This window comes from Molothrus aeneus, chromosome 3 (genome assembly GCF_037042795.1).
Source record: "Molothrus aeneus isolate 106 chromosome 3, BPBGC_Maene_1.0, whole genome shotgun sequence".
In the NCBI taxonomy this organism is placed as follows: domain Eukaryota; kingdom Metazoa; phylum Chordata; class Aves; order Passeriformes; family Icteridae; genus Molothrus; species Molothrus aeneus.
Genome location: NC_089648.1, coordinates 113,298,708 through 113,313,695, shown reverse-complemented (window position 1 = coordinate 113,313,695; position 14,988 = coordinate 113,298,708). Strand labels below are relative to the sequence as shown.

Sequence of the window (14,988 nt, the reverse complement as noted above, 5' to 3'; positions counted from 1 at the left end):
TCCACTCACACCCAGTGTCCACTCACACCCACTGTCCACTCACACCCCAGTGTCCACTCACACCCACTGTCCACTCACACCCACTGTCCATTCACACCAAGTGTCCACTCACACCCCAGTGTCCACTCACACCCACTGTCCATTCACACCCACTGTCCACTCACACCCCGTGTCCACTCACACCCAGTGTCCACTCACACCCACTGTCCACTCACACCCACTGTCCATTCACACCCAGTGTCCACTCACACCCACTGTCCACTCACACCCAGTGTCCACTCACACCCACTGTCCATTCACACCCACTGTCCACTCACACCCCGTGTCCACTCACACCCACTGTCCACTCACACCCACTGTCCACTCACACTCACTGTCCACTCACACCCAGTGTCCACTCACACCCACTGTCCACTCACACCCAGTGTCCACTCACACCCACTGTCCACTCACACTCACTGTCCACTCACACCCAGTGTCCATTCACACCCACTGTCCACTCACACTCACTGTCCACTCACACTCACTGTCCACTCACACCCAGTGTCCATTCGCACCCACTGTCCACTCTGTCCGGTCTCACCTCTGGGGACGCGGCCGGCCCGGAGCCCGGCGAGGGGCGTGGCCATTGCCATAGGGGGCGTGGTCCTGGCCACGAAAGGGCGTGACCAGCGGCAAAAGGGGCGTGATCTGCTTCGTGAGGGGGCGTGGTCTATCTCTGCTAGGGAGGGGCGTGGTCGAGAGGGGCCGCGGCCCCAGTGCCGCTGCGGCCGTTGCCGAGGCGCCAGCCAATGGGCGGGCAGGTTGCTGGGAGGCGGCAGCCAATGGCCGCGCGCGTTGCTGTTGCCGGGCGGCCCGTACCGGCCGTGCCGCGGCCGTCCCGGGGCGATGCCGGTCCCGGCCCTGCCGGGCCATGGAGATCCGCTGCGGGGGTCTGCTCTTCAGCTCCCGCTTCGACTCGGGCAACCTGGCACACGTCGAACAGGTGCGGCCTACAGAGCCGGGGGGCGGCCCCGCCGCCCGCGCCAGCGCTCTCCCTGCCGCCGACTACGAGTTCAATGTGTGGACGCGGCCCGACTGCGCCCACACTGAGTATGAGAACGGCAACAGGTACCGCTGGCCGGGGAACCGGGAAGGGCCCATTGGGACCGGCCGGGCTCCGCGGGGATTCATTCCCCTGGGAAAGGTTCTGGCGGGGACCCGGGAGCGGCCGGGTGCTGTTGGGGCTGTCGGTGGAAGGGGCGGCGGCGGGGTCGGGGAGCCGGCAAGGTTCCCTGGGAGGGGGCTCGGGGGGGTCGGTGCCCGGGCCGGGGGGGTCTAACAGGCTCCGGCGGTACCGAGTCGGGGTGGGCGCCTCTGGCGGAGGGAGCGGTGGGGCCGGGGGTGCCATGGGAGGGGGCTCGGGCGGTCCGGTTCCGCCCCGCCGGGGCTCCGACTGCTCCCGGCGGGGCCGGGTGGGTGCAGATCCCCGAGCGGAGAGCTCGGGGATCCCCGGGCTGGGGCTGAGGCCGCTGCTCCCTTCCGCAGGTCCTGGTTCTACTTCAGCGTGCGCGGGGGGGCCCCGGGGAAGCTGATCAAGCTGCACATCCTGAACATGAACAAGCAGAGCCGGCTGTACGCGCAGGGCATGACCCCCTTCGTGCGCACGCTGCCCGTGCGGCCGCGCTGGGAGCGCATCCGGCAGCGCCCCAGCTTCCAGGTGAGAGCCGGGAGGGACCCTGTGCTCGGGCCAGGGCAGCTCGGGGGCACGGCCACGCTTCGCTTCCTGCTCTGCGGTGAGCCCCAGGGCCAGCCGGGCTGGGGGAGCAGCTGCTTTGTTCCTGGCATCTCCAGGGAGGCACAGGAGCAGCAATAGCTGCTGTGCCAGGGGGATAGCCAAGGGCCAGAGGGCACACGCAGTGCCTGCTGCGGGCCAGAGGAGAGCAGGAGGGACTGTGCTGGGCTGGCTCTGCCCCTGGGCCCTGTCTGGGGAGAGCAGCAGGGGCTGTGCTGGGCTGGCTCTGCCCCTGGGCCCTGTCTGGGGAGAGCAGCAGGGGCTGTGCTGGGCTGGCTCTGCCCCCAGGCCGTGCCCAGCCCTCTCCCTGGTGTCCCTGGCAGGTGGTGGAGACACAGTTTGTGCTGTCCTTTGTGCACCGCTTCCTGGAGCACCGTGGGGCCACCACCTACTTTGCCTTCTGCTACCCCTTCTCCTACACGGAATGCCAGGACATGCTGGCACAGCTGGACGGCCGCTACCAGGACTGCAGGCACATGTCCCCCAGCAGGTGTGCCCCCCACTTTCACCTTCCTGGCCTTTGTCCCACCTTCCTGGCCCTCACACCTTTCCTGGCCTGTGCCTGCTTGGGGTTTTTCCCCTGGGGGAGCTCTGTCTGCAGCAGGAGGGTCTCTGTGCCCTCCCTATAGCTGCCTGGCCTGTGATCCTCTGTGCCCCAGCTCTGCACAAGCAGCTTGCCCTGAGCTACCCACGGGATTCCCGAGGAGCCCTGTTGTTCTGGAGCCCAGTCCCTCCTGCCAGAATGGGTCACCTCCCTGGTGGGATGAATCCCTCAGTGCCCTGTCCCTCCTGCTGGCAGGCATTATCTCCCCAGTGGGATCACCTGACCTTCTGTGCCAGTCGGTCTGTGCCTGAGCTGATCCCCCACTGCTCTCACAGCTGGGGTTTGGGCAGGGCAAACCCAGCCCTGGGCCCCCCTCCTTACCCAGAAGGAACAGCTGCTCATGCTCCCAGCAGGCTCTGAGGGTGTCTGGCAGCAAACAGCCCAGATGTGGGGTGGTCCCTGTGGGGCTGGGGCTGCTCAGCTCCCAGGGTTGTGAGTGTGGGCAGCATTCCCCACCCAGCTGGGAGCTTCTGGGGCTGGCTGAGATCCCCTCTCCCCCCCAGCCCCCTGGACTCTGTCTATTACCACCGGGAGCTGCTGTGCCACTCTCTGGACAAGCTGCGTGTGGACCTGCTGACCATCACCTCGTGCCATGGCATGCAGGAGAAGCGGGAGCCCCGGCTGGACAAGCTTTTCCCAGACACCAGCACACCCCGGCCTCACTGCTTCACTGGAAAGAGGGTGAGAGACCACACTGGGCTGGGCTGGGCTGGGCTGGGCTGGGCTGGGCTGGGCTGGGCTGGGCTGGGCTGGGGGCCAGCAGCCCCCATGGTGGCACCTTTCTGCAGCACCCATGGCTGTGACCAGAATGGCATTGTGGCCCCAAGGGCTGGAGCGTTTGGGCAGAGTTTGTGGAGCAAAGTCTGTGAGACCCTTCACTATCACAGTATCCTGGGGCAGGCAGGACACCCCCCTCAGCCCATCTGTTTGTCCCCAGGTGTTTTTCCTCAGCAGCAGAGTCCACCCAGGAGAAACCCCCTCCAGCTTCGTCTTCAACGGCTTCCTGGACTTCATCCTGCGGGAGGAGGACCCCCGTGCCCAGATGCTGCGGCGGATGTTCGTGTTCAAGCTGATCCCCATGCTGAACCCCGACGGGGTGCTGCGGGGCCACTACCGGTGAGTGCAGGGCCCCCTGCCCTGCCTGCCAGCCTGCTCGGGCTTTCATGGGGCTGGAAAAGTTCTCCCAGACCACTGAGGCCCACTGTTCCCCCAGGAAAAAGGAGCAGGAATGGTTTATTTGAGTATTGGTTGGTAGAAGTGAGTAAAACCCTAACCCTCCCAGACCACTGAGTCCAACAATTCTCCTAGGAAAAGAACCAGGAATGGTTTATTTGAGTATTGGTTGGTAGATGTGAGCAAAACCCTCCCTGACCACTGAGTCCAACTGTTCCCTCAAGGAAAAAAAGCAGGAATGGTTTATTTGAGTATTGGTTGGTAGATGTGAGCAAAAGGTGAGTGTCCTTTGCTGATGGGTGTGGATGTGGAAAAGGCTGTGAGTTTGCTGAAGAAGGGATCTCAGAAAGCTGATTCTATGGTTTTTGTAACATTTATAAAATCATGGAATCCTGGATTCACTTGGGTTGGAAAAGCCCTGTGAGACCATGGAGTCCAACCACCCCCAGCACTGCCCAGGCCACCACTGACCCCTGTCCCCAAGTGCCACAGCCAAAGGGCTTTTAAACTCCTCCAGGATGAGGAATCCACCCTTGCTCAGGGCAGCCAGTGCTAGGGCAGGACAGCCCTTACCCTGAAGAAAGCGTTCTCAATATCCAGCCTAAACTTTCCCTGGTTCAGCTTGAGGCTGTTCCCTCTGGTCCTATCCCTGTTCTCTGGGAGCAGAATCTGACCCCCCCCCCATAGCTCCATTCTCCTGTCAGGGAGTTGCAGGGAGTGACAAGGTCCCCCCAGAGCCCCCTTTTCTCCAGGCTGAGCCCCTTTCCCAGCTCCCTCAGCCCCTCCTGGTGCTCCAGCCCCTTCCTGGTTGCTGTCTCTGGGGGCAGGATTCTGCCACACCGTGCAGTGTCACTGCTGTGTCAGCGCTCCAAGGCGAGCTCAGCTCTGCCGGGGTGTGGAGACCCTGGGGTGGGGAGGCATTCCCTGGTTTAGGGAGACACAAGAAGCTTCTCTCAAAAAGCTGTTAGACCCCATTGGCTCCTTCCCCTGTTCCTCTGTCTGTTCCTATGTCCCTGAGCCAGTCCTTCCCTATTCCCTGACTGGCCCTTATCTTTGTACTGCCCTGAGACCAGGGTCAGCCCCCAGGCCCCTGCAGAGGGAAACTGAGATTCCGTGTATGTGGGTGCTGGGACCTGATCACCTCACCAAGCGGCTGAATAAAACATCTGTGGATATTATGCAAAGGCCCTTTTTGCTTCCTTACCCTGGCCCGTGCTAGCAGCAATTCAGCCTGCTGCCCCAGGGTGCCCTGGCAGGTGCTCAGGTGTTTCTGCTCTCCCCGCAGGACCGACTCGCGCGGGGTGAACCTGAACCGGCAGTACCTGCACCCCGACGCCGAGCTGCACCCCGCCGTGTACGGGGCCAAGGCCGTCCTGCTCTACCACCACGTGCACAGCCGCGTCCTGCCCGGCTCTCCGGACTGGAGGACGTTTGTCTCCCCTCTCAGCACCAGCTCGCTGAGCCTAAAGTCTCCCAACTGTCCCATGCCAGCCGTGGAGGCCGCGTTATCAGAGCTGGACAAAACCAACAACCTCCGCAACTCCCCCGGCTCCTGGCGTGCCGGCACCCGCTCCTGCCCGGCTGACAGCAGCCCCAGGACGCCGGCCCAGGATGCCCAGCTGTCAGAGAGCTCAGAGCGAGCCGCCTGGATCCTGCCATCGAGCCACAGCAGCGAGCACTGTCAGGAGGGGCCCTGGACGCCCGGCCCAGCCCCGGTGCCCGAAGCTGAGCCCGCAGAGCCCATCGCGCCCCGGGACAGTGGCCTCGCCTACTACGTGGACCTGCACGGCCACGCCTCCAAGCGCGGCTGCTTCATGTACGGCAACAGCTTCAGCGACGAGAACGACCAGGTGAGGGCACTGCCCAAACCCGCCGTGCTGCGGCTGCCGGGACCCTCCTGCTGCTCTGCCCAGGGGCCCCAGTGCTCCTGCTGCTGGGGGAGAGGCCTGGAACCCCTTCACAGTTCCTTCCTTTTTCTCCTCTCCTTCCTTCCTTTCTTCTTCTTCCTCCTCCTCTCTCTCCTCCCCCAGTGTGGTGACCAGGGCAGCAGGAGGTCTCAGATTCCCGCTGGGAGCTGGTGAGGGTCAGCAGGGTGGGCTCCCATGTGGCTGTCAGGAGAGCCCATCGGGGGGTGGGCAGCATGCCCTTGAAATGTGGGTCTCCTCCAGCCAGGCCTCCTAGGCTCTTGGAGATTTATTTCACACCCAAGATAGCTCAGCTACCTTAGAAGGCATAAAATCAGCAGGATGGCTTCTGTAGTAGTGTTGGAAATAAAAAGGTTTTAATAAAAGGCAAAATAACAAAACTCTTTACAGAGAAAAACTGAGCCAGGTGCAAGAGGTCCTTGCTCCTGGTAAAACACCTCACAAAAGTCATTAATTTCTTTGTTCTCTTCTTCTTCTAGTAAATTGCTTAGGTGGGACTTTTTGGTTCCTGTCCAATTGGCTGTCCTTAAGTTTGAGGTGAAGTCCCCAGGTCTTATGAGGTGTCTTTTCACCTAATTGAGGAGAGAAACTTGTGGCCTTTTTTCCTTTTTAAGGGGACAAAGGACAGTTTTGTCACTCCATCAACAGGGGTCATATTCCTTTATACCCTGGGCACAGCTGGAGCTTGTGAGACCCTGGAGCTGGGCAGAGCGGGCCCTGGTGCCACCCTGTGCTTGGCACTGGATCAGGATGAGCAGCCAAGGGCTGCCCTCACCCCTGCTGCTCCCTGCCCTCTGCAGGTGGAGAACATGCTGTTCCCCAAGCTCATCTCCCTGAACTCCCCTCACTTTGACTTCACGGGCTGCAACTTCTCGGAGAAGAACATGTACGCGCGGGACAAGCGCGATGGGCAGTCCAAGGAGGGCAGCGGGCGCGTGGCCGTCTACAAGGCCCTGGGCATCATCCACAGGTAGGGCAGCTCGGGGCCACCTGGGGGCACAGAGAGCCTCTGCTGGGGGGGATGTGGGCAAAGGGGAGCCGGTTCTGTGGGACAGACACCAGAGTGGCCCCAGGGCGGGTCAGCAGAGGCTGGGCCTGGTTGTGCCGGGTGCTGCTGCTGTGTTCCTGAGAAGCAGGCTCAGCCAGGCTCCTTTCCTTCCTGTTCCTCCCCACCCCTCTGCAGCTGCTCTGGCTGCTTCTCCCTGCTCTTGCACAGCTTTCTGAGGGGAATTCTCCTCTTTCCTGCGTGTTCCTGGCTATATTGAGCTGTAATTAAGTAGAGCTGCAGTGGGCACAGCATCCCCATGGCTGTGTGTGAGATTCCAGCCTCAGCCCATAAGTGATCCCGGGGGTTGGGGATGCCTGTGATCCATCCCTCTCCCACGAGGGATGGGATATTCCTGGGAACATCCCACGGGGTGAGGCAGCCAGACCCACAGACTGGAGGTTCTCTCAGTTTCCTCAGCGCCTGCTGTGTACTCAGCTGCTGCTTTGTGCCCAGCACCAGTCCAGCCCCACAGGAGCACACACACATGTGGGCTTTGGGCTTGGGTCACTGGGGAGCTTTGCTCTGTGGCTGACCTGGAGCAGCCCAAGCTGTTGATCCAACAGCAACATCCCAAAAAGTGCTGGGAGTGCTCCCAGTGCATGTGTGGGCCCCAGGCAGACTGGGACAGAGCTGCTCAGGTTTTCTGCTGTGCTGGCCCTGCAGTGGGACACATGGGACCGGTGGGACACATGGGAGCCATCCCAGCTGGCAGCTCCTAGCCCACACTTCTCATCCTCCAGAAGAAAGTGCTCCAAGGCACCTTGAGGGTCAGGGGAAGACTGTAGCTGCCCACTCCCTGAATTGTTGGTGGTGACAGTAGATAATTCCCTTTCTCTACCCATCAGGGACCCCCCCATTCCCCATCACCTTCCAGAGGTGACCAAGAGGTCTCCGCACAGGGACTTGGCACTTCGGGTGCCACTCTCAGACATCCACCCCGAATTCTCATCCTGCTGATCTCTGGTACATCCGTGCATCCCCACACAGGGCGTGGGCCGTTCCTGCTGTCAGAGGGGGCTCTCCTCAAAACCCTGCCCCTTCCCCTGCACTTCTGTGTCCTTTGGAGCAGGACCCCCTCCCTGGTGTGGTGGGATCCCCTTTCCAGTGCCCTGAATCTGCTGAAGTGGCTCTGCCAGGGGAATAATGCGGGATAACCCCAGCCCTGCTGCGGGTTTGTGGGTAACAGGGGCTCCGTCGTGCCCCACAGCTACACCCTGGAGTGCAACTACAACACGGGGCGCTCGGTGAACAGCATCCCGGGGGCCTGCCATGACAACGGCCGTGCCAGCCCCCCGCCGCCGCCCGCCTTCCCCTCCCGCTACACCGTGGAGCTCTTCGAGCAGGTACGGGGCCCAGGCCAGCCTGCAGGGGGAGTGACATCCCGAGGGTGGGCTGGACTGGGGCTGCGGCTTCTTCCCTCCCCTTGCTTTGCTGTCCCAAGCTCTAGGGAGCTGCCCCTCTCCCCAGTGCCCCCACTCCCAGTGCCCCCACTCCCTGGCATTCTCCCTCCCTGGCATCCCCTTCCTGATGCCCTCATCTCCTCTCATGCCCCTTTTATCCTGGTGGCTTCTTCTCCCTGTGAGCCCCTCACTACTGCTCCCCTCCCCAGTGCCCCCCACTGTATCCTTCCTTACCTGTGTCCCCCTTTCATCCCCCGTGCTTCCCCTCTTCCTGTGCTCCCCTTCTCACTGGGCCCAGTGCTTGTGCCGCACACTCTGCTGTTCCTGCTGTCCCCCGATGCCCCTCACCCGTGCCCCACGCTGTCCCATTCCCCCTGACCCCAGTGCCCCCTCACGTGTGCCGTGTCCCGGGCAGGTGGGCCGGGCGGTGGCGGTGGCAGCCCTGGACATGGCCGAGTGCAACCCCTGGCCGCGGATCGTGCTCTCGGAGCACACCTGCCTGGGCAACCTGCGTGCCTGGATGCTGAAGCACGTGCGGGGGCTGCGCGGCACCGCCGGGGGCCCGCGGAGGAGAGGAGGTGCCAGGACCCCCCCCAGGAGCTCCACGTAAGGGCTGGCTGGGGCGAGCGTGGGAGCTGCAGGATAACGGCACTTAGAGATGATAAATGTCCCCAAGTGAGTCACCTGCCAGGGTCACCTGGCCTGGCCCTAGCTCCTCCCAGCCCTGGGAACGGCGGTTGTCAGTCCCTCTGCTCCCAGGGACAGCAGAGATGGGCACCGAGTGAACTGGTTGGGATTTGCCTGCCCCAGTAATCTGGGAGGTGTCTCCTGCATCACGTCCAGCACTGGGCTGGGATGGGACAGGCTGAGGGAGATGGAAAGGGGCTCAGCCTGAAGAAGAGGAAGCTCAGGGGGATCTTCCTCCTCTCCACAGCTCCCTGACAACAGGGTGGAGCCAGGTGGGGGTCGGGCTCTGCTCCCAGGGAACAGGGACAGGACAAGGGGAAGTGGCCTCAGGCTGGGCCAGGGGAAGTTCAGACTGGGTTTTGGGAACAATTCCCACCTGGAAAGGGCTGTCCAGCACAGGCTGCTCAGGGCAGGGGTGGAATCAACATTTCCAGAGGGATTTAAAGCCCTGTGGATGTGGCCCTTGGGGTATGGGGTCAGTGGTGGCCTGGGCTGTGCTGGGGAGGGGTTGGACACCATGGTGTCTAAGGCCTTTTCCAAACTCAGCAATTCCTTGGTTTGGGACTGGGGGTGGGAGCTCTGAGACAGCGCTGCTGGGACAGCGCTGTACAGTGCAGGGCCCTGGGGCTCTCAGGGACAGTCCTGGTGACATCCTTGTCTGTCCCCAGCTGTTCACCAGCTCCTGAGGAGGAGTCCAGGGCTCTGCCCTCGGTGCTGGGCTGTGCTGGTGGGTGCAGGTGCAGAGGGGAGCCCCCTCGCCGTGCTGGGCTGACCCCCCTCTCTCACGCCCGCAGGGGGCTGCCCACCTCGGCCTCTGACAACGCGCTGCCCCGTGCCAGGAGCTTCAGCAGCGGCGCCGCCGGGAGCGGGGGCAGCCAGCAGGACTCCCCCCGGATCCGAGCCTCCCCCAGCTTCACCCTGGGCAGCCCCAGGCCCCCGGCTGTGCCCGTGGCCTCCCAGAGCCCCGGGGCTGGCGGCAGCAGCCCGGCCCTGGGCAGAGGTAAGCCAGGCTGGGGAGCCCTCGCGCGCCTGCTGCGGCGCCTGTCCAGCTGCTGGGCAGGAGCACGGCCGTGAGGGAGCTCAGCACCTGACACAGTGACAGTGGCTTTGTGTGCAGCTGTGAGTGTGAGGGGCCTGGCCCACAGGAGCGGTCAGGGCTGGCACGGCACAGCCCAGCTGAGCTCCTGCGCCACTGGCATGTGGGGATCCCCAGGCACTGGGGCTGCAGGGAGCAGCCTAACCCTAACCCCCCTCCCGGGCCGGGACCAAAGGGCTTCTGGAGAAGCCAGCACAGAAAACCTTTGCTCAACTTCCCACTGCTCCCAAGCGTTCCTGAGGCCAGCAAGGACACACCAAAGTGCCTTTCTCCTCTTGAGGCACTGGCTGGGCAACAGTAGGTTGTGACTTGTGAGCGGGCAGGGGGCACCAGGGGGTTCCCAACATGCAGAGTCCCCTCTGCTGGGGGCTGATGTGCTGCAGTGGGGTGCCAGAGTCAGGCAGGACACTGGCTGTGCCCCCTGTGCTTGCATGGCCACTGTGGGGCAGGGGCTCAGGGCCGTGGGGGGCAGGCAGTGGCAGCCCTGCAGCCCTGTGCCCACATCCACTGTGGGGCTCAGCCCTGGGGCACCGTGCTCCAAGGGCTGGGGCTGTGAGCTGGGGCAGGTGCCTCCCTGTGTGCCTGAAGCTGTGCTTGTGTTGAGCTGTGTTACTCTGGTGTCCGTCGGTCGTGTTGTGCTTGGGGTTTGCTGCCCAGCCCTCTGTCATGACTGTGTCTTGTCTGCCATGAGAACATGGTGGGGAGGAAATAAAAGGCTGATGTTCTCATGGGCACGTTGTTCCGTCTGTTCCTTTGGCCAGGCCTGCCTGGAGTGAGCCCTGGCCCCATCCCTGCCTGAAGGGACTGGGGACAGTTAGGGGCATGAGCAGCAATAGACTGTGTGAGCTGAGGGGCAGAGCCCGGTCCCTGGTGTCCCCAGGACCGACTGGCTGGGGTCTGCTGCCTCCTGTGCTCCCCAGTGGCACGGCCTCCTCCAGCAGAGTGAGTGCCCCAGGGACACTGCACCCTCATGCTGCCTGGCACTGGCACCAGGACCCGGCTCTTCCTCCCCTGCCCTGGCACAGCTTGTCCTGCTTCCAGCCTGGCCACTCCAGAGCGCCCCCAGCCCTGGCATCAGCTTGGCTGCCTCCCCCAGCTCTCCCACCACCTTCTCCCCACCTACGAGGGGGCCCAGCACTGTCAGCACCGCTGTGTCTGCACAGGGATCAGGGCCCAGGGGTGCTCTGAGCCCTGGCTTTGCCTTCCAAGGGCCGTGCTGGTGCCCTCAGGCTGGCTGTGCCACCCCAGCCTCTGCCCTCCCAGGCAGCTGGGAAGGAGCTGAGCGTGCTTGGAGCTGGGGTAGGGTGGAGACCCTGCTGCCCTGGTCTTGTCCCTCCCTCCCCCCTTCTTCCCCGTGTCCCACTGCAGCCTGGCCACACCCTGGGAGCCCAGACCTGTGTCCCTGCTGGGGTGAGGGGGTCTGCCAGACCCCCAGTGACACCCTCAGCTGCTGCTGGCCTTGCTGGCCGAGGCTGGCACCAGTTGTGCTGTTTTAGTCCAGGTGAAGCCAGCAGGGGCTGTGGCCCATCCTGCCCAGCAGAGGCTCCTGCTCCTATTTCACATGGGGTCTGGCCCTGGCTTCCCCCCAGTGGGCAGTGTGCCCCCCACCTCACATCTTCAGTGGGATGGGGAGAAAACTGGGTTGGGATAAAGACTTTAACCAGGTGAGCAGAAACTGAGGCAACTCAGGTGTGTTCCTTCAGTGCTGTGCACTGCAGCCAGGCCCCCAAACACCTTCCTTTTTCCTTTTTCCCCCCAGCTCCCCTGGCTGAGCAGATGTGCCATGGCCCAGGACATAGCCCGGTTCAGAGGGCACAGCTGTGCCCCCAGCTCCTCTCTCCTGGCTAAGCCTGGCCAGCATGGTCACACCAGTGCTGTGGGACACCAAGGCAGGAGCTTGGCTGGAGCTGGGGCAGAGCCCTCTGCACAGGCAGCACAGGCTGGGACTGAGCTCTGTGCCCATCCCATCCTCCGCTGGCACCGGCCACTGCCAGGGCCACCCCTCGGTGCTGGGACCTGGCCCTGGCAAAGCTGGCAGGCAGCGACACTGCAGGGCACTGTGCCACCAGGCTGTGCCACTGTGCCCCACGACGGCCCCAGCCCAGCTGGTGACTCCAGCATGGCCCTGAGGCCTGGCCAGCAGGGCTGAGCTCTGTCTCCTCTGTCACACAGGGTCCGTGCCCAAGGGCACCCGGGCAGCGCTGAGCACCAGCCACGAACCACGGGAGGCCCAGCGAGGCGGGCAGGAGCTCCAGGACATGGCACTTCTGCAGGTACCAGGGGCACCAGCAGGGAGGGACAGGGACCTGGCGTGCAGCAGGGCCCAGGGAAGGGGCTGCCCCATGGCTCTGCTGGGTGGGCCCCTTGGGGGGCTGCTGCACAGACTGGGAGCCCCTCAGGGGCTGGAGCCTCCCCAGCTGCAGGGCTCTGCCAGATATTTCTGTCCCACACACTTTCCCCAAGACAAAGGGGGACAAACACCTGGCACTGATCATCTTCCCCCGCTCTCCACAGGTGCTGCCAATGAAGCTGAATGCCCGGAGAGCCCCAGGAAGGCCTGGGTAGGTGCTGCTGCCAGTTGCGGGCTCATCGCGGAGCCCCCGGAGGCAGGGAGAGCTGGGTGAGCAGACAGCCCCGGCTGCCGGGAGCACCGTGCCCCACTGACACCGCTCTCTGTCCCGCAGGGCTCTGCCCGGAGGCCCCCGCACCCCCCGCGAGGGTGCTGAGCACCGAGGGACCCTTCCCGTGCTGGGGCAGACGCCCGCGCCCCGAGCCCCGGCCCCGCCGTACCGGGCAGCGGCGGCGCCGGCAGAGCTGCTCCGGCCCTGCTCCGCCCCGTGCCTGCAGCGCCTGGGCAAGGCCGCGGCGGCGCCTCTGTCGCTGCCCGCGCCGGGGCTGTCCCCCCCCGGGGCCCCGCAGCACCGATCCCCGCTGGCCCGGCTGCTGCCCACGGCGCCGCTGCTGCTGCGCTGAGCCCCGCCCGGCCCCGCTCCTCCCGCGGGGTGTTGGTTATAACGTCACACGGTTTTGTCGTGTATCATCGTGTTTCCGTTAAAGCCGGTTTGGAAGAAGCTCGGGCTCGCGCCTCTCGGGGCGGCCCCGCGGGAGGGAGGCAGGGAGGGCCGGGCGGGACGGGCGGGAGCGGCGGCGCCGCGGGGCCATGGCGGGGCGGGCTCCCCGGGCTCCTCACTCCTGCTTCTTGGGGTTGTTGACGGCCACGTAGTGGTACAGCACGACGAGCAGGAAGAGCGAGACGCCCAGCATGTTGGCGAAGATGGCGAGCTGCACGTCCGTGATCATCCTGCGGGCCGGGGGAACGGACACGCTGGCATCCCGCGAGGGGACCCGCCACCGGCGGCACCCGCTGAAGCGGCATGCACCGGCTCCAGCCCCTGCCCAGACCTCCCGGTGCCCCGGCTCCCGCTCCTGCCCGGTCCCCCGCTCTCCCCCCGGTTCCCGTTCCTCCCAGGGCCCCCCGGTGCCCCGCTCTCCCTTCGGTTCCTTCCCCTGCCCGGTCCTCCCGTTCCCCCTCTCCCCCCCGTGTCCCGACTCCCGCTCCTTCCCGGTCCCCCGGTTCCCGTTCTTGCCCGGTGCCCCGCTCTCCCCCCGGTTCCCGTTCCAGCCTGGGCCCAACGGTGCCCCGCTCTCTGTCCCGTTCCCGCTCTCCCCCTGGTTCCCTCCCCTGCCTGGTCCCCCCGGTGTCCCGCGCTCACGCTCCGGCCCCGCCGCTCGGACACGTCTCCCTGCGCGCGCCACTTCCGGCCGCGGGGGACGGCGGGAGGCGCCCGGCCCCGGCGGTGACGTCACGGCAACCGGGCCCCGGCTAAGCGGCGGGCTCGCGGCTGCGGTGACGTCACGGCGTCCAGCCCCTCCCCGCCGCGGTGACGCCACTGCCTCGCCCCGCCCCCTGGCGGCCGCCGGCGGCTCCGTCTCCATACAAGGCGCGGCGCGAGGGCGGGGCGGGGCCGGGCGGCCTCGGGGCGGCCGCGGCTAATTAGCACTAATGAGCCTAATGACAGCTCGCTGCGGCTGCTGACAGCGGGCGGGGCCGCGGGGCCTCGGGGGGATGGGCTGCACTGGACTTTGCACAGACTTACTGGGGCGTACTGGGCTGTGCCGGGCTCTACCGGGCTGTACTGAGTTGTGCTGGGCTGTACTGGGAGCTACTGGGCTGTACTATACTGTACTGGGCCGTACTGGGAGCTGCTGGGCTGTGCTGGGCGGTACCGGGCTGTGCTGGGCCGTACTGGGAGCTGCTGGACTGTACTGGGCCGTACTGGGCCGTACTGGGCTGTACTGGGAGCTGCTGGACTGTACTGGGCCGTACTGGGCCGTACTGGGCTGTACTGGGAGCTGCTGGGCTGTACTGGGCCGTACTGGGCCGTACTGGGAGCTGCTGGGCTGTACTGGGCCGTACCAGGCTGTACCGGGCTGTGCTGGGCCGTACTGGGCTATGCTGGGCCGTACTGGAGGCACGCCGGGCCACACGGAGCTGGGGTGTGCTGTGATGTGTGGGTCACACTGCGGTGGCCTGCGGGGTCTGGCACGTGTTGATGGTCCCCACTCGAGGGGTCCCAGCACCGAGTCCCCCCGGGGTCCTGCCCGCACCCCGGGCCCATCCCTGTGCCCCCCACACTCGGCCACGGAGCCCCAGCGCGGGCTGGAGTCCCCTGGGACACGGCCAAGAGACGGCCCCCGCAGCCCCCCACAGATCCCCATAGCCCCCCACGGCCCCGGGAGCACGGAGGCGATGCCACCATCCCCCTCGGGCACAGGCACGGCCGGCCCCCGGCCAGGCCCAGCCCGGCCCCCTCAGCCCCGCGTCCCTTCCCGGTGTGTCCCTCCCCCGCATCCCTTCCCGCGGTCCCTCCCCCTCCAGCTGCCGCCAGCTGTTTGTGCTTAACCCTCGCTCCCCGCGGGCGGGGGGTTCCCGCGCCTGACGTCACCGTGGGGCCGCGGCCAAGGCGTGATGTCACCGTGCGGCCGTGACGTCACCGCGAGGGCCGGGGAAGCCATGGCATCACCGTGGGCTCGGGGCCACGGCGGCCCGGGGTGGCCGCGGTGTGACCGCTGCCGTCCCAATGTTCCCAGTGTCTCCGGTGTCCCCAGTGTCCCCAGCACGGTGTTGGGGTGGGGCCGGGGGCGCGGGGCAGCACCGGGCTCGGTGCTGGCACCGGGACGTGTCGCCCGGCACGGGCTCACGGGCACGCGGGGACGTGGCACTGCAGGATGCGGTGCCGGTGCAGGGACCTGTGGCCGCTGTGCCCAGCGCGGGCTGAGC

At 65.3% G+C, this 14,988-nt stretch overlaps 2 protein-coding genes across 3 annotated transcripts; one reads left to right on the top strand and one right to left on the bottom strand.

Annotated features, from left to right (window-relative positions):
- Nucleotides 1-866: 866 nt before the first annotated feature.
- AGBL5 (AGBL carboxypeptidase 5) lies at nucleotides 867-12,778 on the top strand. The gene is made up of 13 exons (XM_066547697.1): nucleotides 867-1,110; nucleotides 1,528-1,699; nucleotides 2,098-2,264; nucleotides 2,882-3,059; nucleotides 3,316-3,494; nucleotides 4,837-5,401; nucleotides 6,277-6,446; nucleotides 7,732-7,867; nucleotides 8,340-8,530; nucleotides 9,406-9,611; nucleotides 11,880-11,980; nucleotides 12,222-12,268; nucleotides 12,392-12,778. The coding sequence occupies exons 1-13, from the start codon at nucleotides 914-916 to the stop codon at nucleotides 12,678-12,680; spliced, it is 2,598 nt and encodes an 865-aa protein (XP_066403794.1). The 5' UTR covers nucleotides 867-913; the 3' UTR covers nucleotides 12,681-12,778.
- OST4 (oligosaccharyltransferase complex subunit 4, non-catalytic) lies at nucleotides 12,733-13,550 on the bottom strand. Of its 2 annotated transcripts, none has more exons than XM_066547698.1 (2): nucleotides 13,421-13,550; nucleotides 12,733-13,008 (listed from the first exon to the last, which is right to left on the bottom strand). In XM_066547698.1, the coding sequence occupies exon 2, from the start codon at nucleotides 13,005-13,007 to the stop codon at nucleotides 12,894-12,896; it is 114 nt and encodes a 37-aa protein (XP_066403795.1). In that variant the 5' UTR covers nucleotide 13,008; nucleotides 13,421-13,550; the 3' UTR covers nucleotides 12,733-12,893. The 2 variants fall into 2 exon arrangements, with proteins under 2 accessions (XP_066403795.1, XP_066403796.1); XM_066547699.1 differs by having other exon boundaries at nucleotides 13,394-13,515.
- Between the last annotated feature and the right edge of the window lie 1,438 nt (nucleotides 13,551-14,988).